The sequence below is a fragment of the Myotis nattereri genome, assembly GCF_964212035.1.
Source record: "Myotis nattereri genome assembly, chromosome: 4".
Classification (NCBI taxonomy): domain Eukaryota; kingdom Metazoa; phylum Chordata; class Mammalia; order Chiroptera; family Vespertilionidae; genus Myotis; species Myotis nattereri.
In genome coordinates this window covers 99022886-99050060 of record NC_138079.1, presented here as the reverse complement: position 1 = coordinate 99050060, position 27175 = coordinate 99022886, and the positions used below count along the sequence as shown (strand labels likewise).

The 27175-nt window shown below is 51.5% G+C and overlaps 2 protein-coding genes across 4 annotated transcripts; both read right to left on the bottom strand.

The window, feature by feature from the left end:
- Nucleotides 1–1528: 1528 nt before the first annotated feature.
- Nucleotides 1529–13468, bottom strand: SEPTIN12 (septin 12; the record flags this gene model as incomplete). The annotated part of the gene is made up of 9 exons (XM_081090281.1): nucleotides 1529–1730; nucleotides 1813–1864; nucleotides 3366–3462; nucleotides 6794–6889; nucleotides 6978–7095; nucleotides 7241–7378; nucleotides 9105–9186; nucleotides 9269–9397; nucleotides 13321–13468. The coding sequence occupies 9 exons, from the start codon at nucleotides 13466–13468 to the stop codon at nucleotides 1529–1531; spliced, it is 1062 nt and encodes a 353-aa protein (XP_080946407.1).
- A 6976-nt stretch (nucleotides 13469–20444) lies between these two features.
- On the bottom strand, nucleotides 20445–27053 carry ROGDI (rogdi atypical leucine zipper). Of its 3 annotated transcripts, none has more exons than XM_081089205.1 (11): nucleotides 26729–27053; nucleotides 26580–26651; nucleotides 25720–25802; nucleotides 25504–25558; nucleotides 24724–24804; nucleotides 23475–23570; nucleotides 22159–22257; nucleotides 21695–21808; nucleotides 21541–21590; nucleotides 21327–21453; nucleotides 20445–21008 (listed from the first exon to the last, which is right to left on the bottom strand). In XM_081089205.1, exons 1-11 carry the CDS (start codon nucleotides 26771–26773, stop codon nucleotides 20967–20969), a joined length of 864 nt encoding a protein of 287 aa, XP_080945331.1. In that variant the 5' UTR covers nucleotides 26774–27053; the 3' UTR covers nucleotides 20445–20966. The 3 variants fall into 3 exon arrangements, with proteins under 3 accessions (XP_080945331.1, XP_080945332.1, XP_080945330.1); XM_081089206.1 differs by having other exon boundaries at nucleotides 26369–26651; nucleotides 26729–26841; XM_081089204.1 differs by lacking the exon at nucleotides 21327–21453 and having other exon boundaries at nucleotides 20452–21008; nucleotides 26729–26865.
- Between the last annotated feature and the right edge of the window lie 122 nt (nucleotides 27054–27175).

Sequence of the window (27175 nt, the reverse complement as noted above, 5' to 3'; positions counted from 1 at the left end):
TTTCTGAGTGTGTCTGTGAGGGTGTTTCTGGAAGAGATTAGCATTTGATTTAGTTGACTGTGTCTAGGTGATCACCCTCCCAATGTGGGTGGGCATCATCCAGTCAGTCCTTGGAGAGCTTGACTAGAACAGAAAGGCGAAGGAAGAGGGAATTTGCTCTCTCTGCTAGAGCTGAGACATCCATCTTCTGCCCTTGGACATCAGAAAGCCTGGGTCTCAGGTGTTTGGATTCTGGCTGGCACCTACACCATTGGTTCCTGATTCTTAAGCTTTCCCACTCCAACAGAATGACACCACTGGTTTTCTGGGTCTCCTGCTTCAGATGGCAGATCGTTAAGACTTCTTACCTCCGTAACTGTGTAAGCCAATTCCCATAATGTATATCTCCATATACTAGTACATGTCCTATTGGATCTGTTTTCTGAAGGACCCAATATACCCATTGTCACTCACTGGGAGCTCACCACATGCTCTCTCCCTCCAGGCGCTTGGGTTTTGGATTATAGGAGTCACTTATCCTTTGGTTAACCAAACTAACCGAGCTTCAGGCCCCAACCAGGTAGGCTTCTATGGAGTCCTTTTATTTTCTCTTTATTTTATTTTATTAAATACATTTTTATTGATTTCAGAGAGGAAGGGAGAGGGAGAGAGAGAGAGAGAAACATCAATGATGAGAGAGAATCATTGATCAGCTGCCTCCTGCATGCTCCACACTGGGGATCGAGCCGGAAACCCGGGCATGTGCCCTGACAAGGAATCGAACTGTGACCTCCTGGTTCCTAGGTCAATGCTCAACCGCTGAGCCCAGCCCAGCCGGCTGAAGTCCCTTTATTTTCCAGGTTTCTGGAAAGTCCTGGAAGTGCTCACACATTCTGCAGGCACATCCTCCACCCCAACCAAGCTCTTTCCTGTCCTCCTCACCTCTGTCTGAGAGCCTTCTGCAGGCCTTGGCAGGCACATTTCACAAATTACTCACTTTTGTTCGCACAACACTATGAGAGCGATGCTACCATTCCGTTTTATAGGTTAAACTGAGGCCCAGGAAGAGCAAGTGACTTGCTGAAGATCACGTGGCACCGGGATGTCCATCAGCTTTGCCAGACTCCAGAGTTGGAGCTGTGTCTCACTGTGCTGGTCGGCAGGGTAGGAAGGCAGGGGCAGGGGCACAGTGTTGGGGGAAGATGGTCAAAGATGGGAGTGTTATGACACCCTGGGCCCGGCCCTGGGCTGGAGGGAGGGTCAGGATGGAGGGCAGAGTCTGATTTGGAACTCGACTCTAGTTCTGGGGCAGAAGGGAGTCCATCATCAAGGCACACCCCACCAGGGCTTCATGACGCCCCAGGGCCTGGGTGTCATGCTGTTACTTAAAAAAGAACCCATCTTTTTTGAGGGTAGCTCAAAGAAGTCATTTACAAAACTCCTTTTGTTTTCAAAGCACAGCTTGTCATAAAAAGCAATGTCCACCTTTAATACATGTCCTAGTATACAGGTGTGTGTGGGGGCTGCTGAGCACTTGGGTGTGCTGTGTTCAGTACTCCTCGGAGGGATTGTCCTGGGCCCATCGGCACCCCTTTGAGGGCCCAGGGATGGCCGGGGGATTGGCAGGGGTCGGGTCCAGGTTCACCCAGCCGGGCCCCCGGGGCAGCATGTGGCTTTCGTTGAGTCTGCAGACACGGTAGTTCTCGTAGTAGACATTGTGGGTGATGTCCTTCAGGTCTTGGAGGTGGGAACTGGGAGAGGGACGGCAGGTCAGCCTGAGCTGGCCACTGCCACCCCCTGCCCACCACTGCCCTGGGCCCCCTGCACCCTCACCGGATGAGCAGGTCTCTCAGGAGGGGAAACTCACAGTGCTCCATGTTCTCCACTGCAAGATAGGATACTTAGCACCAAGTAAGCGCCTACTGTATGCCACCTGTACCCACCACCATCTTTCCCCCACGTTTCTTACTGTCTTATCCCACCTCCCATTCCTTTTTTGTTGTTAATCCTCACCTGAGGATATTTTTTTTCCATTGATTTTTAGAGAGTGGAAGGAAGGGAGGGAGGGAGTCAGAGAGAGAGAAAGAAGGAAACATCGATGTGAGAGACACACATCGATTGATTGCCTCCTGTGCTCACCCTGACCAAGGCAGGGATCAAACCAGCAATCCAGGTATGTGCCCTTGACTGAAAATCGAACCTGAGACCCTTCAGTTTGTGGGACGGTGCTCTAACCACTGAGTACACCAGCCAGGGCCCACCTCCCATTCTTGATTGATTGATTGATTGATTGATTCATTCATTCATTTCTGTGACCCCAGTGGCTCCTACAAATAGTTGTTAGATCAGTCAATCCACTGATCGCTTATCTTACATATTATATTGTATATACAATATAATGTATACTATGTATATATATGGCATAATATAATGTATACATATAGTATATATTTAACATATTGTATATACTGTATATAAATATACATTTAATATAATGTATGTACATGATTTTATATATAGTATAATATACATAAGATAATATAGTATATACATAAGAATAATACATATTATATTTTACTTTTAATAATTATATTGCTACATCAGGACTCAGGCTCTGACTGCTGCTCCTTTACCTGACAGTCTTATCTTTATCCTTCTCTGCTCCCTGAGGTAGCCCACCTCTCCCACCCCACGTATTTCCTTCATCATGCTTCTCCCACCTGTCGTCATCTTGCCAGCTCTATGGGGCCAGGAACCCTGTTGGTCCTATTTTCCCTGTCTCCCTCTTAGGAATAGCACATAGTATGCCTGGCACATAGTAGGCCTTCCATAAATCCTGGGTGCCGAACACTGTCCAAAGAGGCGGCTCTGCGCCCTCCAGCTACCGTAGGACATTTATGTGGCCATCGTGCTCATTTTGCTGTGAGGAAACGGAGATCCAGCCCGAGCCGGTTGGCTCAGTGGACAGAGTGCTGATCTCCGGACTGAAGGGTCGCGGGTTCGATCCTGGTCAAGGGCATGTGCCTTGGTTGCAGGCTCAATCCCTGGCCTTGTTCGAGGTGTGTGTGGGAGGCAACCAATCCATGTGTCGCTCTCACATCCATGTTTCTCTCTCTCTCTCTCTTCCCTCCCTTTTACTCTCTCTAAATATCAATGGAAAAATAAACAAGGATTTTTTAAAAAAAGGAAACTGAAGTCCAGAGTGTCAGTAATTTGCCTGAGGCCTCCCAGCTGTGAAGGGGCTTGATCCCAGGTCTGTCTCTTCCCTGGTTGTGGGTTTAATCACTAGGGCCCTGTGAGAGGTGCTGAGGGTCCCAAAGGCAAGAGGGTGTGTCCTGGTCTCCAACCCATTCTCACCGGTGTCCTCCCCAAGCACCTGCACTGACCTTCAATGATGCCCCATTTTGTCTTCCGGCCCAACACACACCTCCCGTTCACCACGTGCTCTCGGTCAGCCCCGACCACAGCAAAGGGGATCCGGTCCTTTGGGGAGGGGACAAGACCAGAAGGTTGGCCTTGCCAGGCATGTGGAGAGGAAAGATCCCGAGGTGGGGGGTGGGGCTGTCTTTGGTGGGGAAAGTGGTAGAAAGAGCACAAGATACTAATGAGTTAGAAGATGCAAAGTCGAATCAGTGCCGAAGTTTCCATATCTGCAGAGTGAGAGTCTTAATAGCACTGACTTAGAGCTTTGTGAATGTTTGGGAAGTGCTTAGCATTATTAAGGGCTAGCAGAGTAACCCTTAGAAACTGTGGTTACTAATAGCCATGTTACTAAAATCTTGCTGACGCCAGTCTCTTACCTATGAAACAGGAACAGTGATCACATTCAACATGATAACTTGGTAAACCAGGGTTGGCCACATCTGGCTCACAGGCAACCTGGCCCACCTCCTGTTTCCCTCTGTGAAGTTTCACATAGCCCTGTCCATTCAGTTACTGTTGTCTATGTGGCTTTCACGCTACCACAGCGGAGCTGAGTCATTGCGAGAGCCAGCTTGGCCCACACAGCATAAGATCCGTACTCACCATCATCTGGCCTGTCACAGAAATGTGTGCTAAACCCTGTACTCAGTTCTAGTTGTTTACTTGCTCCTGACTGGAAGTGGAGATTCAACCTTGTAAACTCCAAAGTGCTGTATATGGGTTTGTCTTTATCGCTAGAATTAATTTGTAATTTGATGCTAATAATAGTAACCATTTGTTGTACACTTCTTATGCGCCTGCCGGTAGCAACTAAACCCTGGATCAATGTTCTGTTGGATGATTTACTGAGACATTAATTTGAGAAGGTGCTCCCTGTGCTCCGTCCATCTCTGTTCAGGCTGTGGCCAGGCTGTCGTCGTTGCCTGCCTCAGGACAGAATGCAGAGCTGGTGAAGGTCGGGCGCTTTGAATCTTTCACGGGGATCCTGTTCCTTGCTCCGGTGGGGAGGGAGAGGGGATGTGCAGAGAAATTGGGTGCCAGGTGGGAAGCAGGTCCTCCGTGTATGGATGCGCAGTTTGTGCAGGGCACAAAGGCAACTGGTCATGAGCGTGTAGGGCTGACATCAGGGTGGGCCCGCAACTGGGAAGGCAGCTGTTGCCTTTTTCTAGTCCAAGCGAAAGCGCTGGCAGGGCCCCCAGGGCGGGAGTTGAGGTCTGCTGTCCATGGATGAGGCAGGTGCTTCCCAGGTTCCAGGGGACTGACACTGACCGCACCCTCAGTGAAGCAATGAAGCACAGCAACGTTCATCTCGGGTAAGAACTGCTGTTTGAATTGTAACCCTGCTGCTCTGGCTTCTCTACACCTGCTTGCTTAAACAATAAGGTGGTTACCTCAGTTTCCAGACCGAGACCTGGAAACTCACATAAATCACCCCATTATGTTGCCAGCCCACATCACACAGGCTATTCTCCTGTGTCTGAGGACCAGAACCACAAAATTGCTTTCCTTAACTCAGTGGCTCTGGGAATACTTTCCGGTGACTCACTGGCTCCAGGAACTGAAACTATAGATAACCTTTAAAGATTATTAACTTTGCTCAGTTCTGCTTCTGTAAAACTGCTTTCGCAAGATAATTCCACATTCCAACGTCTAGCAGGATGTGGTTTTTGCCTTTATAAGATGGCTCCTGCCCTCACGCAGGCACTGCGAGATTTGCAGCCGCATCTCCCTCGAAGTTGCTGGCTTTATTGATTACATGACTCATTGATTTGATTTTGCGTCCTGTGTGTTATTCGCGGGGTACATTACAACATTAGGATGGCGGGATGGGGCTTGGAGTTGGAATTCAGTTAATTCAGAGAAAATGAAGATGTGCGCTATTTCCTCTTTCTTTTGTGTAACAGCTTTATTGAGATATAAATCACATACCACAAAATGCACCCTTTTGAAGGGGCAGCCCCGTTGTTTGTAGTATGTTTACAAGATTGTGCAACTATTAGCACAATCTACTTTCAGAGAATTTCCATGGTCCCCAAAAGAAACCTGCTAGCCCCTGGCAAACACTAATCTACTTCCTGTCTCTATAGATTTGCCTATTCTGGACATTTCCGATAATGGACTCACACAGCGTGCGGCCTTTTGTGCCTGGCTTCTTTCACGGAGCATCATGTTTTCAAGGGTTATCCAGGTCGTAGCACCTCTCAGAACCTCATTCTTTTTTACAGCCGTAAGATTCCATTGTGTGGATGGACCACATTTGGTTATGCTTTCACAAGGTAATGGACATTTGGATTGTTTCCACTTTTTGGCTATTGTGAATAAATCTACTATAAACACTTGTGTATACGTTTTTTACATGGACACAGGTTTTAATTTCTTTTGGGAGAGAAATTACTGGGTCACGGGGTACTTAGTGTTTAACCTTTTGAGATATTCTATTTTTAAAAAATATTTTTATTTATTTCAGAGAGGAAGGAGAGAGAGATCGAAACATCAATGATGAGAGAGAATCATTGATCAGCTGCTTCCTGCACAACTCCCACTGGGGATCGAGCCCACAACCTGGGCATGTGCTCTGACCAGGAATCGAACAGTGACCTCCTGGTTCATAGGTCAACGCTCAACCGCTTAGCCAAGTTGGCTGAGCAGTGTATAACCTTTTTTCTTAGTCTTCTTATTGATTTTAGAGAGAGATTTTAGAGAGAGGGAAATAGAAACATCAGTCAGCTGCCTCCTGCATGCCCCCTACTGGGAATCAAGCCCAGAACCCATGCATGTGCCCTGACCGGGTATGGAGCCAGCAACCTCTTGGTACATGGTATAGTGCTCTACCAATTGAGCCACACCAGCCAGGGCAGCGTTTAGCCTTTTGAAGAATTGTCCAACTGTTTCCCAAAGCTACAGTACCCATTTGACCTTCCTACCGGCAAGGTGTGAAAGTTTCCATTTCTCCACGTCCTCACAACACTTGTTATTATCTCTCATTTTGCTAATAGCCATCCTAGGGGTGTGAAGTGATGTGCATTTCCCTTATGGCTGATGATGTCGACCATCTTTTCATATGCTCATTGGCCATTCCTATAAAGTATTTGGGGGAAATGTCTACTCAAGAGCCGTTGCCCATTCTTAAACTGGGTTGTCTTTTATTGTTGATTTGTAAGAGATCTTTTTACAATCAGAAGATAAGTCCCTTATCAGATATGGCATTTGTAAACATTTCCTCTTATTCTGTGGGTTGTTGCTATGACTTACTTCTTGCTCACCTTAGAGAGTCACATCTGCTAGAAACAGATGACATTTCTCCCAGTACAATCTTCAGATGGAAAGAATGAGAGGGAAGAAAATCACTCTGCCTTTGTCCCGCCAGCCTCCCTGCCCCACAGCCTCCTACCCGGATCTTGCAGTTGAGGATCTTGTCATTGACGTCCTCATCGAAGCACTGCTGTGGGTACACATCGATGCTGTGAGTCCTCAGGTTGTGCTGGATCTGGGGGCCCGGGAACCTCCGTCAACCTATGCACTTGGCTCCTCCCCACCCCCACCAGCCCCATCCTCGCCTCAGGCACCCAGATCACCGTGCGCCTGAAGTTCTCTCGCTCCTCCAGGGTCAGGCTGTCCGCCCGAGCGATCACGGGCACCACGTTCACAGTCCGGCACAGCCGCTGCAGAAACTCAATGTCCAGGGGCCGCAGGCTGCTCAGGCAGGACAGTGATGGTGGTGGTAGTGGCAGCAGCAAGTGTGTGAGTGAGGGGATGCCAGCCCACAGCCCATGCTGGGAACCCCTCCTTCTCCTCTCCCCGCTCCTCCTCTCTGCCGTGGTCGGCCCAGCCACCTCACCTGTGCCCAGTGGGCGGCACGAAGTACACACAGCAGTGCACCCGGGTGTCAGGGATGTGGCGCTGGCGGGTGATGAGGATCTCCTCCTGCAGGTACTGCTCATACTGTCCATTGATGTAGCCCAGGATGGGGTCCCAGCTGGGGTGGGGGATGGACCCGACCTCAGGGCTGTGCCCAGGAGCCCCACCTGTCTCCCTGGGTCCTTTGGGTAGTCGCCCCTGCAGATGACCAATTAACCCATTTGCCGAGGACACAGGACCTTTGGTCTCGCACAACTTGAGGTGCTTGGGCACCTGAGTATACTCCTCATCTTTACTCCCTGCATCATCAGAGAGTCCCTCTGCCATTCTTGAGCTGAGGCCTCATCTTTCCTGTCTATAAAATGGGGACAATAAGAATACCTACTTTGGGGTGGGGAGAGTGAGCGTTAAACAAGAGAAATTGCCGCTGGCCTGGTTCAAACCATGGTGGACTTTTGCCTGACTGCAGAGGGCTTGCCTGACTCCTCTCCCTGGGCCCCTTCTCTCTGTGGGCTGTTGTCAATGGCAGCCAAGAAGATCCTTCCAAAAGCAGGAGTTAGATCGTGTTCCTCTCCTGCTCAGCCTCTAGGGACTGAACAAAAGCCAGTCCTTACATTGCCCTACAGGGCCCTATAGTATAGTGGTCGGCAAACTGTGCCTCGTGTGCCACATGCGGCTCTTTGGCCCCTTGAGTGTGGCTCTTCCTAAGCCGTAGGAGTATCCTACTTAATAAGAATGTACCTACCTATATAGTTTAAGTTTAAAAAATTTGGCTCTCAAAATAAATTTCAATCGTTGTACTGTTGATATTTGGCTCTGTTGACTAATGAGTTTGCTGACCACTGCCCTATACTATCTCACCACTGCTTCCTGCCTGCCGTCTCCTCCTCCTCTCCCTATTCCTCCTGCCCTGCCAGCCACACCAGCCTGCCTACCTCAGGGCCTTTGCACATGCCACCCTCAGCCTCAGACACTCCTTCCCCCATGTCCACGTGGCTCTCATCTCCTGGAATCTGTGTCCAAATGTCACCTTTCTGGGAGGTGTTTCTTGAGCACTCTGCTTAAAATTGCAACCCCCTACAGCTCTGCACCCGTTTCGCTCTCAGAAATGTCCTCTTTGGATGATAGAGTTCAAGCTCTCTCTCGGATTAACTGATTATTTTGTTCATTGTCTGTCCTTCACCCCTGTGACAAGGTAAATTCCATGTAAGCAAGGATGTTCACCAGTTTTGTTTATTGCTCTAGAACAGAGCTTGCACGTAGCAAATGCTCAACAAAGCATGTGGTGCTGGGCCAGCTTCAGTGGAGTGCATGGAGCCTAGGGATCTGTACTGAGAAGGGCCCAGGCTTGGTGGACTGTTCTGCGGTTGTTCTTACAATTCTTGATCATTTTTGAACAAGGGAGCCCACATTTTCATTGAACTGGGTCCCACAGATTATGCAGCCGGTCCTGATTTTGTGTGTCTGTCTCATTTAGAGCCTTGAACAGCTCTGCAAGGTGGGTGTCATCCTTCCCAAGTCACAACGGAAACCGGGGCTCAGAGAGCTTCTGTGACTAGTTCCAGGTTGTGCAGCTGGAAAGTGGTCTCACCCAGGGGTCCCGAGTGTGGGCTTCTACCCCCTGCTTATGCCTTTCCTGAGTGCTTACTGGGTGCCAGGCAGCAGCTAAAACCTTTACCCGCTGACTCCCTTCAATCTTGGAGGGAGAGTTGTATGCACTCATTACACAAACGAATAAACTGAGGCTCCAAGATACCACAGTCAGGCTGTTCCAGGGATGGAATGTTCCAGGGGCAGGGGCAGGGGCGGGGTAACCAGGGCTCCGCCCACTCCAGAGGACCCACCACTTGTCATTGTTGATTTGGTCCCCAAAGCCAGGCGTGTCGGTCACGGTCAGCTTGAGCTTCACGCCTTTCTCCTCGATGACTGTGGAGGAGAGTGGAGGGAGGAAGGGATTGGACTGGGTGGGACAAGGTGGGGGTAGGGGTGAGGGTGGGGCCTCACTCACCATGGGTCATCGAGTGCAGCTGCAGCGTCTGGGGCATGGGCCCCAGCGCCAGGCCCGATGGGGTGGACTTCCATATTTTGGACTTGAACAGTGTGTTCACCATCGTGGACTTGCCCAGCCCACTCTGCCCTGGGAGTAACCAGATGACAGCAATAATGGTGGATATTTTAGGCAGTGTTTCTCAAACTCATAAATCTTTTTAGAAAGTAAACAGTTTTCTAAGTATAACATAAATATAAAAAAGTGCATACTATCCTAAGTGTTCACCTCAATGCTTACCCCATTTCTTATGGAGGCAAAATTCATATAATAAAAGAATTAATCAGTAACCATTTTTTTTTATTTTATTGTTCTTTAAAAATATTTTTATTGATTTCAGAGATCAAGGGAGAGAAAAATAGAAACATCAATGGTGAGAGAGAATCATTGATTGGCTGCCTCACGCAGGCCCCACACTGGGGATCGAGCCCACAACCTGAGCATGTGCCCTGATCAAGAATCAAACCATGACCTTTTGGTTTATAGGTTGATGGGCAACCACTGAGCCATATCAGCTGGCAACCAGTAACCATTTAAAGTGAACAATTCAGTAGCATTTAGTGCATTAGTAGTGTTGTGCAACCACCACCTCTATTGAGCACCACCTCTATCGCCTCCCCAAAAGAAACTCTGTTCACTAAAGGAGCCACTTCCCTCTGCCAGCCTCCAGTAACCACCAATCTACTTTCCGTCTCTATGGATTTACCACTCTGGGTATTTCATGTAAATAGATTCATGAATATTTGTCTTTTTGAATTTGGCTTCTCCCACTCAGTTTAATGTTTGCAAAGTCCATCCATGTTGTAGTATATGTTACCACTTCATTCTTGTAAAAAAAAATCCTCACCCAAGGATATGTTTTTATTGATTTTAGAGAGAGAGAAAGGGAGAAAGAGAAATATCTTTGCGAGAGAGAAACATCAATTGGTTGCCTCCCCCATGTGCCCCAAACAGGGATTGAACCAGAAACTTAGGTATGTTCTCTGACAGGGAATAGAATCCACTACCTTTTTGTGTACGGGACGATGCTCCAACCAAATGAGCCACCTGGCCAGGGCACTGTTTCATTCTTTTTCATAGCTGAGTAATATTCCACAGGATGGACAGACCACATTGCGTTTATCCATTTATGTGTTGACTAAGGGCCCAGTGCACGAATCCGTGCACCTTGAAAGGAACTGTGGGCCACGAGGCTGCGGTAGGCACAGAGGCGGGTCTCGGCCCATCCTCCGTGCCCCTGTCTGGCCCCTCCCACCACGGCCCCAGTCCCTTCTGCTGGCAGCCCCGCTCTGCTGCTGCTGCTCCCACGTGCTGTTGGCACCGGCCCCACTTGAACCTGCTGACGGTGTGGAGCAATTGGGACTGGTGCCAGCAGCGGGTGCGAGTGGCGGCTGCTGCCCGATCACCCCTCAGGAGCAGGGCGGAGGTGGAAGGTCCTCAGGGGTGATCAGGACCGACAGGCGCCGCTGATGGTGCTGAGTGATCCGGACTGGCACCAGGCACCAGCAGTGGGTGCAAATGGCGGCTCTTGTGCCGGCAGCGGGTGTGAGCAGGGCCAGCGCTGGCAGCAGGTGCGAGCGCCTGGCGGGACCACGGTACGCGGGAGCAAAGAATTTTCAGTAACCTCCAGAGGCTCGCCCCCATGACCGCGACCAGCGCCCACCTTGGTCTAGTGCCCCCTCTCACCTGCTTCCCCATCCCACCTCAGCCAACGCCCACCATGTTCCCCCCTGGTGGTCAGCGCATGTCATAGCGACTGGTTGTTTGGTTGTTCTGCCATTTGGTCTATTTGCATATTAGCCTTTTATTATATAAGATGGGCAGTTTAAGTTTTCACAAATGAAACAACCTGTGTACGAAACACCAGATCACAAAACACACAGCTCCCCCCAAGCTCACTCATGCCCCATCTCAGCAACTATTAACCCCGTCCCCCAGGGACTGCCACTCTCCTAGCTTATAACAGCAGAGGCAGCTCTTTCCTCCTTTGACCAAGGGCAGTGGTCAGCAAACTGCGACTGGCGAGCCACATGTGGCTCTTTGGCCCCTTGAGTGTGGCTCTTCCACAAAATACCGACTTCTGCCCATGGGCCACGAAGTTTCAATTGCACTGTATGTGCATGCCCGGACGTGGTATTTTGTGGAAGAGCCACACTCAAGGGGCCAAAGAGCCGCATGTGGCTAGTGAGCCACAGTTTGCCGACCACTGACCTAGGGGATCACTCAGCAGCTGCTCTTCTGTGTCTGGCTTCTTTAGCTACTTGGAGAGGTTCTTGCATCCTGCCTGTGGGTTGTGAGGTGCCTCTCCAACTCTGTGGACGACATCTCCCACTAGGAAACATCCTACTGTAAACCCAGGACACACCTTTGTGTATGTAACCAAATTGTCCTTAGGGTTGTTCTGTCCAACACAGAAGCCACACTTAGCTATTCCACATGGAAATATGGCAAATCTGAATTGAGATGTACTCTCAATGGAAAATACAAACCAGGTTTTATAGATTTCATAAGAAGAACGTAAAAGATATCATGAATTTTTAGATGGATTACATGTTGAGATAATAGCATTTTGGCACATATTGGGTTAAATAAAATAGATGATTGCCCTGACCAGTTTGGCTCAGTGGCTAGAGCGTCAGCCTGTAGATTCAAGGGTCCCAGGTTCGATTCTGGTCAAGGGCATGTACCTTGGTTGCGGGCACATCCCCAGTAGGGGGTGTGCAGGAGGCAGCTGATGGATGTTTCTCTCTCATGGATGTTTCTAACTCTCTATCCCTCTCCCTTCCTCTCTGTAAAAAATCAATAACATATATATATATATATATATATATATATATATATATATATATGAATAAAATTAGTTTCTTCTGCCCTAGCCAATTTGGCTCATTGGATAGAGCATCGGCCCTTGGACTGAAGGGTCCTGGGTTCGATTCTGATCAAGGACTCGTACTTCGGTTGCAAGCTCAATCCCCTCCGCCTGGTCTGGGCGCGTGAGGGAGGCAACCAATCAATATGTCTCTCTCTCATCGATGTTTCTCTCTCTCTGCCCCTCCCTCTCCCCTCCCTTCCACTTTCTCGAAGAATCAGTGGAAAAATATCCTCGGGTGAAGATTAACAACAACAAAATTTTACTTTGTTTTACTTTTTAAAAAGTGGCTACTAGGAAATTTAAAAATTACATATTTGAAAAAAAATTACACATATGGCTCATGTTACATTTCTATTATACAGTGCTGCCTTAGAATAGTGTCCTTAATTGGAGATACACACTCCAATATTTTGTGTCCTGTTGTATCTAGTTTGTTTTGTTAAAAGTATAGTAGTTTCCTGGCCGGGTAGTCAGTTGGTTAGAGTGTTATCCTGATACACCAAGGTTTTGGGTTCTATTCCTGGTTCGGGTACATATAAGAATCAACCCATGAATGCATAAATAAGTGGAACAACTAATCAATGTTCTTTCTCTCCCTATCTTCCTGTCTCTCTAAAATTAATCAATAAATTTTAAAAAAATTAAAAAGTATAGCATTGACCTACAAAATCAATTGTGAATATATAAGAAAGCAATTCCAGGGCAGGTGCTGGGTAGAGGGAGTCAATGGAGGGGGGCAGGGGGAGAGGAGCCATCTGTAATACTTTCAACAATAAAGATAAATTAAAAAAAAAAAGAAGTAATTCCACATAAACTGACCCGGGGAAAACTTACTAAACGCCAGGCACTGTGTTAAGCCAGATGAGGAAACTGAGGTGGAGAGAGAGAGGTCAGAGGCTGTGCACAAGATCCCTCCCTGCTGGTTGGTGGGCTTAGGGCTGGGACCAGGATCTGAGTGGGGTGTTCAGCACTTCCTGCCTCGGCCTAGATTTTACTGCTCTGTTTGGGTTTGGTTGCGGCTTTATGGGTGATTTTTGTCTTTCAACTCAGTGTTTCCCAGATTTTCAACTATAAGGCCTCAAGAGGTGAGGAGACACGCCCTGGCCCATTGGTCCTCCTGTGAGCCCCGCCTCTCACTCACCCACCACCATGATGTTGAACTCAAAACCCATCTTCATGGCCTTGATCTTCAGTTGGTCCAGCACGGCCTCGATGCCCACATAACCAAGCATCTCGCAGGAGGTGGGCCTTGATGAGCAGGGGGAGAGGGATCGCCTTAGGGGGTCCATGGGGCCAAGGGCCCAACGATGCCTGGTATCTGGGTGAGGTGGGGAGAAGAGGTTGCTGGGGCTCCCAGGAGGAACATCTGAGTTCTCATTTTGAACCCTGACTCAGTTCTGCTTCCAGGTACTCCCACACATTATGCCCCTGGTCCGTCTATCCTCCAGGCGCCCATGGCCCAAGGGGTTTGGTGAGCGGTGCCCAGGGGAGCTGCCTCTGGAGGGAGACTGAACTCCCATCCGATATGCACCTTCCCAGGGTTTGTTCCTCCTGTACCCCAGCTCCCACTCCAGACCCAGCCATGCCCAGGAAGATTCTCTGCTCAGACCCTACCCCAGCAAAGCCCAGCGGCCGATCTGTCAGAGACAGAGAGAGAAGCAGCCTCGTGTGGCACCTGAGGCCCTGGGCTCCTGTGGGAGTTTTAGGGGCTGCCCTGTCCTGGAAGATCCTGGTGTTTGTGGTGAGGGGGAGGGGAGAGGGTGACAGTTAACTGAAGAATCAAAGCCCCACTGCTCCCTGTGACACCACCTGGGGGCTCCTCTGCAGCAGGGAGCCGAGGGCAGGGACAGGTAAGCTGCTCCTCCAGGCCCGTTCGAGACACTACCCTGCAATCCTCACAACGACCTTGGCCTAGGACAGTGGTTCTCAACCTTCTGGCCCTTTAAATACAGTTCCTCATGTTGTGACCCAACCATAAAATTATTTTCGTGGCTACTTCATAACTGTAATGTTGCTACTGTTATGAATCGTAATGTAAATATCTGATATGCAGGATGGTCTTAGGTGACCCCTGTGAAAGGGTCGTTCGACCGCCAAAGGGGTCGCAACCCACAGGTTGAGAACCGCTGGCCTAGGACTATAGACAGGAACCCAGGTGCCCAGGGCAGGTCCCTTGCCCAAGGTCACCTAGATGGTATGTGTGGCAGATCTGGGCTTCATTCAGCCAGTCTCTCTGGCTTCCAAGTTCATCTCCCTTAGCCACTCTGCCAGGGGATGCAAACTTATGACCTAAAGCAGAACATCCATGTGCTTCCTTTGGTCTATCCATTGCTGGTATCATAGTGCTTTAAATTGGCGGCATTGAAAAATCAAAGCATCAATTTAGCAAATACTTAATCACCGGGCATTGTTCTAGGGGCCATAGAAGGAGAACTTATTTATTTATTTATTTATTTATTTATTTATTTATTTATTTTTAAAATATATTTTATTGATTTTTAACAGAGAGGAAGGGAGAGGGATAGAGAGTTAGAAACATTGATGAGAGAGAAACATCGATCAGCTGCCTCCTGCACACCCCCTACTGGGGATGTGCCCGCAGCCAAGGTACATGCCCTTGACGGGAATCGAACCTGGGACCCTTCAGTCCGCAGGCCAATGCTCTATCCACTGAGCCAAACCGGTTAGGGCTAGGAGAACTTATTTAATAATCATCATAGCCCATGAAACATGTGCTGTTACTATACTGTTTATAGATAACCCCGTTTATACATGAGTCAAGGGCATTGTTCAAGGATTGTTCAAGGTCACACAATGAGGAAATGGCAGAGATGAAATCTGAGGCTACGGGCTCATCTTCTCTGGTCTCTTTTCTTATTCACACAAAGATCTAGATTTCCAATGTTATTTTAGAGATTGTAAGCCCTGGCAACTCTGGGCCCAGCCCATCGCTGATTCAAGCTGCTCTCTAGCTGGGCCATATGCTCTTCAATTTTCTACAGTTCTCAGCCTTCCCTAATGTTTCTTTAAAAAAAAATTTATTGATTTCAGAGAGGAAGGGAGAGGGATAGAAACATCAATGATGAGAGGGAATCCTTGATTGGCTGTCTCTTGCATGTCCCCTCCTGGGAATTGAGCTTGCAACCTGGGCATGTGCCCTGACCAGAAATCGAACCTTGACCTCCTGGTTCATAGGTCGACGTTCAACTACTGAGCCACACCAGCCGGGCTCCCTGATGTTTCTTATACCAAATCCATCTCACTTTTTTCTCACCTATTTTCTGGCACCTGAGTTTGCAAGCCCTAAGCAATCCTTGGTCTCAGATGTTGATAGTTTTCAGGTTTTGCAGATCATAAGATCTCTCTTGCAGCTACTCTTCAGCTGTGAAAGCAGAAAGTGAAGGGGAGGGCGTGACTGTGTGCCAGTAAACGATTAGGGTTGTTCTGTCCATCCACTCAACTCTGCCCAATACACCTGTCCCGTGCTCCAACCAGCCTTCTGTCCCTCTCTGCCCATACTCTTCTACTCCCCCACTGTCTACACATCTGACAAGAGGCTTAACCTTCATTGTCAAGGCTTGGAGGCTGGAAGTAGGGCTGGGCAGGGCCCAGGGCAGGACAGGGACAAGAGTCTGCTCTGAACATGGTTCCATTCCCAGCAGAAAAATCTTTCAAGTTACAACTCCACGGCTCTTGAGGGATTCAGCAAGGCTGGCCTCATCAAAGCAAATGAGAACTTTAGGCGCAGATGACCAAGGAGTGCCAGTGACCCGTGGTATGACCTTGAGCCGGGGCACATTCTGCTTCTGGGAATGTCCCCTACAGAAATAGCCTCTCTGCAGGAAGACCATCACTTTCTCCAGGAAAACCATCACATGTGAGTGACATGGGATTCTGAAAAATGTTGGGAAGAAAGTCTCAGCGATTGTGAACTGGAGGGTCAGAAAGCGGCAGTCATTTGCAAGACACTCTTGGCTATGGTGACTGGGCGAGTGGAGGGGAGGCTAAAGCGGTCTGAGCAGAGTGAGGACGGCAGGTGAACCCAAATGTACACCAAGAGCTAAGAACTAGAGGGAACCCCAGCCACAACATGAGTGAGAGCCACACATGGCCACTTAGTGCCTGTTTCTCGTGAACGTCACTGAGCTGGAGACACTTCTGTGCCGAGTGTGTCCATCAGTCCTCACAACAACCTGAAGAGAGGGGACACTGTTCTCTCACACAGATGAGGAAACTGAGGCAGAGAGGGGTCAGGGGCCGTGTTTCAGGTCACACACACATTGGTGGGTGTTAAAAGCTGGGACCAGGACCCGAATCTGGGGTCTGACTTGCCTGAACCCTCCTCTACCCATCATTGCTGTTTGGGTCTGGGGCCTCTTTGGTTGGTTTTGTCTTTTAACACCTTGGAGTTTCCCAGATGTTAATGAGGTGGTTTTACTTTCATAATCACAAACAAGAAACGAGGCACCCAGGGGTCTGGACTGTACGACTGAGGGCCAGTGGGGAGGGAAGAGGCCCGTGGGCCTTTTTATCACCCAGCCAGGCCAAGGGGGGGGGAGGGGCTGAGTTATTGGCCTCTCTCCCCACTTTTTTCCAACGGAGATAAAGTTCACATAACATAAAATTAATCATCAGCCATTTGAAAGTGAATAGATCAGTAGCATTCACTAGTAGTACATTCACAAGGTTGCAAAACCACTCTCTACCTAGTTCCAAGACATGTTCCTCACCCCAAAAGGAAACCCTATAACCACTGAGCACTCAGTCGCCCATCCCCCTTTCCTGGCAACCACTGCTTTCTGTCTCTATGGATTTGCCTGTTCTGGACGTTTCATATAAATGGGATCATACAATATGTGGCCTTCTATGACTAGCCTCTTTTACTTGGCATCATGTTTTTGAGGTTCACTCATGTAGCAAGTCGGTGCTTCATTCCCTTTTATGAATAATATTCCATTGTATGGAGAGACCATGTTTTCTCTATTCATCACTTGATGGACACTGGGCTGTTTCCACCGTTTGACTATTGTGGTTAGTGCTGCTGTGAACAGTTGTGCACAAGCCTGTGAGCACTTGCTTCCAATTCTCTTATGTGTATGCCTAGGAGTGGAATTGTTAGGTCATATGATAACACCGTATGTAACTTTTTGAGAAACTGCCAGACTGTTTTCCAAAGTGGCTGCACCCCACTCTCTCCCCATTTTTACAAGAGAACATTCTAGTTGGTTTAAAAATACCTTCCCTCCCTCTGCAACAGGAATCTGAGATTTCAGACTGGGATGGAGGGTGTAAGACGGGGATCCCAGCAAAGGAAACCCCATAACATGATGGTTAAGGACTCTGGGATCTGAATGCCTGAGTCCCAATTCTGGCTTCTCTGCTCACTGGTTGTGGTTGGCTTAGAATCATAGCCCCTAAAGATATTTCCATCCTAATCCCTGGAACCTGCGAATATGTCACCTTAAGTGGCAAAAGGGTTCTTTGCAGATGTGATTAAGAATTTTGCTGGGGAGATTACCCATGGGGGCCAATGTCATCACAGGGTTCCTTATAAGAGAAAAGCAAGAAGGCAGGCAGAGAAGATGTGGATGTGAAGATGGAAGCAGAAATTAAAGGGATGTTCTGGGGCATGAACCAAAGAATATGACCTATAGAAACTGGAAAGGCAAGGAATGGTTTCTCCCTTACAGTCCCCAGAAGGAATACAGCCCTGCCAACCCATTTAGACACCAACCTCCAGAGCTGGGAGGTAATGAATTTGTGTTGTTTTAAACCACTGTTTGTGGTAGTATGTTACAACAACAGGAAATGAATCCCTGAGATGTGTGACTCGAGAGCTGGTTGCTGAGCTTCTCAAGGCCTGTTTTCATATCTGTAATAATACCCACTGTACGATTGTAATAATACAGTGGGGATTAGCAGTAATACCCACGGTACCATTGCCATGAGGGATACATTAGGTAATGTACATATAGCCTAACATTAGCTGATATGTTCTTCCCTACTAGATCATAAGCACTATAAAAACAAAACACTGTGTCTACCTGTTTCATAGCCAACCTCACGTGCTGAGTAGTGTCTGGCGCCTAGTGGGCCTGGAAATGTCTGTGCTCTGCAAGAAGGCAGGAGTGAGAGCTGCCTCACTGACATGGTCAGGGATGGCAGGGTTAGGGGCCCCAAGCCCCAACTTCTGGGCAAAGAGCCCTTTTGAGAGATAACCATAGGGCTATTGTGAGGAATAGAACAGAGAAAATAAGGATCTAAGACTTCTAATATGGTGCCAGGCACATCCCAGCAGACCAAGAAGGGTGGTGGAAAAGATACTTCTTCCTCTCTCCCTTTCCCTCCTTTCTCCTTAAAAATTTTTAAAATTTAATCTTGACCTGAGGATATGTTCTTGTTGATTTTTTTTTTTTTTTTTTGAGAGAGAGAGGAAGGGAGAGAGAAACATCAGTTCACTTCTATACGTTCCGACCAGGAGTGAACCCGCAATGCTTTGGTGCAAGGGCTGATGCTCCAACCACTGAGCACACCGACCAGGGCAAATCCATCACCTTTTGGGATATGGGACGATGCTTCAACCAACTGATCCACCCAGCCAGGGCTCCCTTCTCCTTTTCAATCTTCCTCCCTCCCTCCCTCCCTCTCTTCTTTTTCTCTGTCTTTCCTTTATTCATGGTCAGCAGCAGCTGAGCGCCCACTGTCCCAGGCTGCTTGTATGGTCTACTGAGAAAAAGTGAAAAAGCCCTGGGGTGAGGGACTGACAGGCCTGTGACCTCCTCCTGGGACCAGCAGTACCAGCTGCTGTTGGGAAGCAGGAAGCACACTGCTGAGGCACGGGTCCCGCCGTCTGAGTTCTGGCAGCCCCGGGCTGGCCATGGGGAGAGAGGGGCTGGTTGCTAAGGCCTCGGGTGGTGTGGATCCGGAAGCAGGAAGTCTATGCTCCCAGGAGTTAAGGCTTTGAGAGCTTGGAGGCAGGTCAGGTCTTGATGTGGGGCTGCTGGGGGAAGTGGGAAGAGAAGGGGCTGGTCAGGTCAGCTTCAGGACCAAGGTAAGGGCAAGGAGAGGAGTGGAAGTGAAGTTGGGGCAGGAACTGGGACCTGGAGGGACAGTGTGAAAGGGGCAGGGGCTGGACGGTGGGAGGCCTGTATGTGGCCTGGCCCCAGAGGAACCCAGAGCTCTAAAGGTTTCCCTCTGGGGGGTTGGGGCAGGTGGCATCCAGGACCCTCTAGCTGGGATGGCCAACCTGAAGGATCTGGAGACCACAGCAAAGGAAGTGCTGGGGAGACTGAAGAGCAACCAACTGTTCAAGTCCAAGTCAGACACCGCTTACTTCATTATCTTCCTCATTGCCCTGGGTATGGTCTCTGCCTCTGGCCCATCAGCCTCTCAGGCCAGGCCCCAGGTGGAGGGCCATGTCTGGACACCTGTCCCACCCCCAGGCACTATATTGCTCCTGCTGCTGCTTATTTGCCTCAACTGCTGCTGCAGCCCCTGCTGCTGCTGCTGCCGCTGCTTCCGCTGCTGCTGCCACTGCTGCCACTGCTGCCCCCGCTGCCTCCGCTGCTGCCTCCGCTGCTGCCCCTGCTGCCTCCGCTGCTGCCCCCACCACCCCTCCAGATCCCAGACAATGAGTGCCAAGCAGGTGAGTCCCACTGGCCCTGGAAGGCCAGGAATTGCACTGGGATGGAGAAGAGGCTGCTGGGGCTCCTCAAGATGGGGGGTTAGCAGGGAACTGAGGCCTGAACCCCACTGGGCTCCCTCTGCTCCTCTCTGACAGGAGAACTCCATGAGACTGAGTAACTTGGCTCTGGAACCAAAATGAGGCGAGTCCCCCAGTCCCTCTGCTCACATGCCGTGCTGGGCAACAGTAACAAGGCCTTGTCTATCCAGAGCCTGAGTCTGAAGTGTGTTCCAACCTCCCACCAAGGGTGGGCAATGCAAGTACTCACTGCTCCCTCTAGGTGCCCACTTGGTCCCTCAGACTTCAGCAGCATGACTGACACCAGGAAACCTTAAGTAACTTGCTGGGGGTCATCCAGCAACTATCCGTGGGAGGGGGAGCTGGGCTCAAACTCGGGGCCCAAACGCCCAGGCAGACCCCTTGTCACCATTCCACTCAGCCCCTCAGCAGCCAGAGGGCCCTCTCAAAGGAGGCATGAGTAGGCTAGGGGCTCAGTCACTGGGTGCTCCACTTGGCTCCTATAGCCAGGGACCCTCAGCTTGGTCCCTACTCAGACAGACAGACGGACGGACATCCAGACAGAGGGGTCCAGGCAAAGTTGGATGATCTTTATTTCTTGGAGGCCCTGGTAGGATTGCTGAGTAAACAGTCAAGGGACCCCAGCTCATGGTAGGTGGCTTCTGTCTGCCCTTTTCTTTTCCTTCTCTCCCAACTCACAGCTTAGGGTCACCACCCACTCCTCACCTTCCAGCGGGAGGAGTGCAGCTGCCCCTCACCTGGGGGCAGCTCAGCAGGGGGGAAGGAGAGCCCTGGGCTGGGCTCCACCTTGAGTCCAAAGGGCAGGGCTTGGAATGTGGGCCAACTCCTGACCCCACCTTCTTGACCCATCCCCACCCCAAACAAAAAGCAAGTCAGCTTCCCTTCATTCCAGAAGTTCCAGTGTTCAACTCCCATCTGTGCAAATGTGACGGGCAGGACAGGCAAGGAGGGCAGTAAATCGCCTGTAGTGCTTGGCTTGGGCCACACTCCAGGGTGTGTGGTCGGGGCAGGGACACCCTGGGTAGGGGCCACTCCTCAGGGGGACAGGCTCTTGGGTGCTCTGCTTAGAAAGGCCTGTAGCTCCAGTAGCTGGAGAACACCGAGACCTAGGGAGGGAGGGAGGTGGGGGGGCATGGTGAGCGGTGGTGCTGGGGGGCCTGGCCCCTGCTGCACCCTGTGACTCAGGTGAGATTTCAAGGTTATCCAAGGGCAATGTGTCAGGGAGAGGGTCCTGTTGCCCAGCACACAATGGCCCATCAGCCTGGTGTGTGCAGCGGGTACAAAAGACCTTAAGATTTGGGGGTGCTTTGGCCCTGAGACAAGAGCCCGTGGAATACCCCCAAAATGAAGGGGCTATTGCCTGGCTGGCCTCATCTGTTTGAGACTGTGGCTCAGCCCAGACCCCACCACCCCTGTGCTCCCACCTTATCCTTGAGCTGCTGGCAGAGCTGCAGGGAGACGGTAAAGAAGACCAGGGCATCATTTAGCCACGGGATCACCGACTCCACTTTGTGCACATGGCTCACCTCCAGACGCTGGGCGCCCCACTCACTGTGGGCAGAGGGTCGGGTCCCTGAGTCCCGCAGCCCCTGAGGTGGAGAGGGCCCTCCAGGGCACCCCTCCCAACAGTGTACTTACAACATGGCTCCAGGGCTGTGGAGCACGGAGCCTCCAGCTGGTCGGAAGTTCTAGGCAGAAGAGCATCAGACCCAGTCTCAGGCCTTTGGGGTTGCAGGGCATGGGTCAGTGGGGGCAGAGGTCAGGGGCTGGGGGTTGGTAGGGTTCTGCTTACCTTGGTGGAATTTGGCTGCAGGGTGTGCAGCTGGTACACAGTGAGACAGAGCTTGTTGAGGTTGATGTAGACGTTGACCAGCAAGTCGGAGGGCAGGGCAGGAGTGAACATACGCTGGAGGATGGGGTGGGGGTAGGGGGAAGGCAGGCAAGTGAGATAAAGGCAGGGCAGGGAGAAGCCCCCCAAAAACCACCTGGGGGAATCTCAGCCCTCATCATATGGACTGGGGCATCTAGTCTCTTCCCAGGTGCCTTGGGTAACTTCCTGCTCTGCTGGTTTGGGAACCACTGATTCGACAGGGTGATGTATCTGGGGGGACACAGGAGGGAAGCTGAGGACCCTGTCTCAGAAAACTGCAGAGACATAGACATAGAACTCCTGCTGATGACAGTTTGGAACTTCTGACCCCTTGGCACCCCTGTGTCCCTTTCCAGGAACCCGCTGTCCTGGCCCGAGGCACTGACCGTGAGGCCACTGGCAGCAATCTCAGGCAGAGTGAGGGTGGCCGGGGTGGTCAGCCGGTTGCGAGCTCTGGTCAGTTGCAGCATCACGGCATCCATCAGCTGGAGGGAAGGGGTTAGTCACAGCTGCTGTAAGGGCTAATCCCATCCCCCGCACCCCAGCATCAGGGAACGACAAAGTTATGGTGGCTCCAGCTCCTGCCCTGGTGGTCCTGGCCTCAGGGCCCGAACCCCCCTAAAGTGGGGGCTTGTTAAAAATGCAGGTAATTGGGGCCTGGTCATGTCTGTACTATGTACCACCCATCCAGGAGGTTCTACTGAATGGGATCCTGTGGACTGGTCCAATGGGGAATGAGATGCCAGGAGTTAGTCTCAGGGGCATGAGGGCTTGGTGGATGGGGGTACAGGCAATGAAGGAGCTTACAAGGGGCCCAAATCTGGCTAGGGTGTAAGAGGCAAGGGAGGGCTTCCTGGAAGAAACAATGGGGCAGTTGAGTTGATGCCTTAAGTCAGACATCAACCCCATTTCACAGGTGAAGAAACAGAGGCTCTGAAGAGATAAAGTCACATAAGCTTGTGAACTGTGGAACCATCTAGAACTAATTCCTTTCCTTTACTACAGAGCAGTGCCCTTACTTGGACTCCTCAGAGCCCCAGCTTCCACTGTTTCCAGCTGTTGCTGTAGATGCTAGGCTGACCTGGCTCCCAGGAAAGGCAAAACTACTGGGAGGAGGCATGGGGCTGCAGCTTATATCCCCCCTCCTCGGGGCAGTCACAGTTCTGGGAGAGACCTTAGTCCACCTAATTCCAAGTTTCATATGAAGAATCAGAGGTCCAGAGAGGGTATGTGAACCACCTGGGGACTGGTCCAGGGCATCCAGACTCAGTTCTCCCCTCCATGCTTTGTGAATTGACTTTGTTCATTGCCAGGTTTTTTTTCTTATTGCTGGTACTACTAGTAGCAGCTACTATTTACTGAGCACTTACTAGGGGCCACTTTACCTGCATTATAACAATTGGTAGTCACTATATCTTATCCCCCTTTTGCAGGGGAGGATATGGAGGCACAGAGTGGCTAATTAAGTGACTTGAAGTTGTACAGTTAATAGTGGAGGCCCTAGGAGCAGAACCCAGGTCTGATTCTGAAGCTTGGGCTAAGAGCTATTTGACTATGACTGGATGGACATGTGTACACGGAGAGCTGAAGGGTTAGCTGTCAGCTATACTTGAGGACATGGGGGCAGAGTTCTCTAAGAAACTGGTCAGGGGTCAGGGTGGGTGTGGGAAACCTGGCTCCCCTGTGCCTGCAGGCAACTCACCTTAAGGACCTCTGCTCCTGTCCTGAACTGGTAGCTCTCATCCCGGTTGTTGAGGAGGTAAATGGCTTGGCTCACGTGGTTCCTGGCATCCTGGATCTGAAAACAGTGCCCACGGAGTGGTTAGTGGGCTGGCCCCAGCCAATGAGCCCCCACTCCGAGGGGCTGTCATCCTTGGAGGGGTGGGTGGGTGCTGCTTGCCTGACTCCTCCCCCACAGCTGTTGGCTTCCTGCCCTGGCTGGGTGCATGCACATGGCACAGACTGAGGCAGGCTTGGTTCCTGGCCTCACGTAGCTCACTTTCTAAAGGAGGACAGATGGTAACAGAGTAAAGGCACAAGAAGCAAACTGCGTGACTCACACAAGGAAATAAACAGGGTGATGGAGGGAGTTAGGGGAGCCTCTTTAGATGGGGATCTGAGGAGGCCGCAGGGAGGTGATTCTTGAGCTGACATTCATCACTCTTGTGATGAGAAAAGCTTGTGGAGAGACTCCAGGTAGAGGGACAAGCAAGAGCAAAGGCCCAAAGATGGAGACTGCTGGTGGCCAGTTGTGTGGGGGAGCAGAAGTTGAGGCCCAGTCACATAGGAGTGGAAAGGGAACATGGACGTTGTCCATGGAGCTATGGAGCAACCAAAGAATATATATGCATAGTCCATGGACACAGACAATAATGTGGTGAAGCCCTAGGGGAGGGAGGGGGGGACATTCATAATAGAGGAAAAAAAGAAAAAAGAGAGCCCGACTCAGGTGGCTCAATGGTTGAGCTTCTACCTATGAACCAGGAGGTCACGGTTCGATTTCTGGTTGGGGCACTAACCGGGGTTGTGGGCTTGATCCCCAGTAGGGGGCATGCAGGAGGCAGCCTATCAATGATTCTCTCTCATCATTGATGTTTCTATCTCTCTCCCCATCTCTCTTCCTCTCGGAAATCAATCAAAAATTTTTTAAAAAAGAAGAGAGCCATGGGAATCCCCTGGAAACTTTGGGCAGGGAATGACTTGTTCAAGGGGGAGCCCTGTGGCTCTGGCTGAGGCCTGGGGACATACAGACAGGTTTTCCACCTCCCACAAGGCTAGATTCTGGAGCCCAGGCTCCTCCCACCCCAGCTTCCCTGCTAGGAAACACCCTATCAGGCTTGCTGTGGCAAAAAATCCCCAGTGTCCTGTCCCTGGAGGCCTTAGCACCACTGTGCAGGCCTGCCCCTGCCTGTCCTGTGGCCTGAGCCCTGGCTGAGGAAAGGCCTGGTTACCTGCTGCAGCTTCCACTGCTTGTCCTCCCGGAAGGCAAAATGCAGCAGCTGGTTGTTCCGGGGCATCTTCAGGTTCACATCCTGATGGGTGAGAGTGGGGTAAGCTGGGCAGAGGGATGCCCTTCTGCTTTTGGCCATTCTGAGCCTTTGAGCCAAGGGTGGAAACAGTGGTGGTTCAGGCCTCAGCCTGTCCTAAGCAGGAGAGGGGGGAGGACTCCCAATACCATGGCCATTTGGGGGGTGAACATGCGGTCAGGAAACAGGAACTCAGGCCCAAGAGGAACCACAAAGATATGAAAGGGAAAAGAAGCCAAGAAAGGGGAAGGTGGCCTCAGCGGGGAGGAGGCATGTGATGGAGGGCAGACGGGGAACATCTGCACAGGCTCATGGACTGAATACCCACTCATGAAGGACGAGGACCTTCTCCCATACCTTGGCACCTGGCACAGGGCCGGGTGCAGATGGAGCTCAGATGCTGGTGATTCCACTTTGATCTGGGGCCAGCCTAATCCTGCCAATGCCCACGTTTCACCAGGCCCAGACTCTGGGCTGGGCCATGTGCAGAGCATCCCTCTCCTGTGCTCAATGAAACCTCTCACTAATCTCTTGAGGACATTGGGGGTTGTTGTCATTTACAGATGAAGGAACTGAGGCCCAGGATGGTCAAGGATTCTGCCTTGCGTCACACAGCCAGCCAGGGGCAGAACTGAGATGAGCAGAGGCCCCCATGCTCTTCCCCACTGGCTTCTCCACAGAAAGGGAGAGGGACCGGGGACTCACCGCCTGGCTCAGCGCGTCCCCTTGCAGAGTCAGCACGCCCTTCACCTGGTCTGTGCTGCAACACATGGGGGTCAGAGCAGAACCTGCAGCCCATCCCTCCCACTACCCAGCCTTCCCATTGGGCCCTTGTGGCTCTGTCATAGGATGTTCCAACCCCGGTGTTCTCACCCCCCCTAAGGAGCCCATCCCAGGGGTTTCCACCAAGCCAGGGCTTACCCACTGCTGCCCAGAATGAAGTTCTCTTGCTTGGCAGGCCCCTCCATGCCTGAGCCTGGCAGAGTGAAGCGGAGAGAGGCCTCCTGGGGGGCAAAGGGGAATGGGGAAAAGTTCACCCAATCCAGCCCATAAGTCCCACTCCCAGGTGGGCAAGGGGAGGAACAAGATGGGTTGGCCTCACGGGAACGGGATGTCCTACCCAAGCCCCCAGGGCACCTTCCCAGGGCTCTGGCTCCTCCCCCAGGGCCCGAGTTTCAGGTCCTACCCAAGCCAATACCCGCTCCTTCCACGTTCCCTGGGCGCCTGTGCCCAACATGGGGATATAAAACAGGAATACTCTCCCAGCTTGGTTAAGGTGCTCGGGTGTGAGGTAGAGGGTCAGGGAACCCCGGTAGTCATGGCAACCCGCAATTCTGACCATACCAGGCAATGCCTGAACATTTGTGAGTTGACCGGCTTATCTTCAGGTCAACCTTGAGGCAGGTACTGTTACTTCCTTTTTGCAAATGACGACAGGGAGGCCCAGGGAGATTGAGTATTTAGCTAGTGTCACAATGTTGGGGTCCTTGATCTCAGATTAAATGTCACCGCTTCAAAGAAGGCCTACCCCGTCCGGACCCCGAGGCTCTCCCAGACCCACAGCACTCACACAGCTGCTGGTGGAACGGGGTGATTATCTGCTGGCGCCCCCGACTGGGCTCCCAGGTCCACCGACGACAAAGCCCGGTCAGAACACTGCGCTCCGCGTACCCCGTAGGCGCTAGGGCGGCAGGCGCGGCCGGCCAGCGGAGGAGCCGCACTAGGGAAGGCTGCGGAGGATGGACGCACGCAAAGGCCCACGGCCGCCCGCGAGACATTACCTTTAGGATGTCCTGTAGCTGCCTCAGCACGGCGTGCACTTCGTCGTGCAGCAGCCAGCGGAATTCCTCCTCCTGGCGGGACAGGCCGCGGTCAGCCGCCCGGGCCCGCCGCCCCCACCCTGCCCCGCCCAACCGCCCGTGCGCCTCACCAGCACCGCCCGCTCCACCGCCGTCGGTGCCATCGCGGTCGCCATCGCCACTGCTCTCTGTGAAGCTACTGTCTCCGGTCAGCGGTCTGCGCCCGCCGCCGCTCGGTCAGTACTCAGCGCCCGGGCCCAGCCCCCGCCGCCGATTGGCTAAGTGGGAACCAGTCCGCCCCCGAACCACCGCCCCATTCCGCCGATTGGCCGAGAGGACGCCCGCCCCGCCCCCGGCTCGCGACAGGGCGGAATGGAACTAGGCTGGCTGCAGTAAGAACCCGCCCGCTCCGGCTCGCCCGAGACGCCGCCGGCGCAAGCCGCGGGCGCCGCATCCAAGCCAGCTCTTCGGCTGGAGCGCTCTCGTCCCGCCTCTCCCGGGCTCTGATAGGGTGCCCTTACCCACTTGCGCTCTATTGGCCAGCGGAATGGCTGGCTCTCGCCGCGCCTGGCGATTGG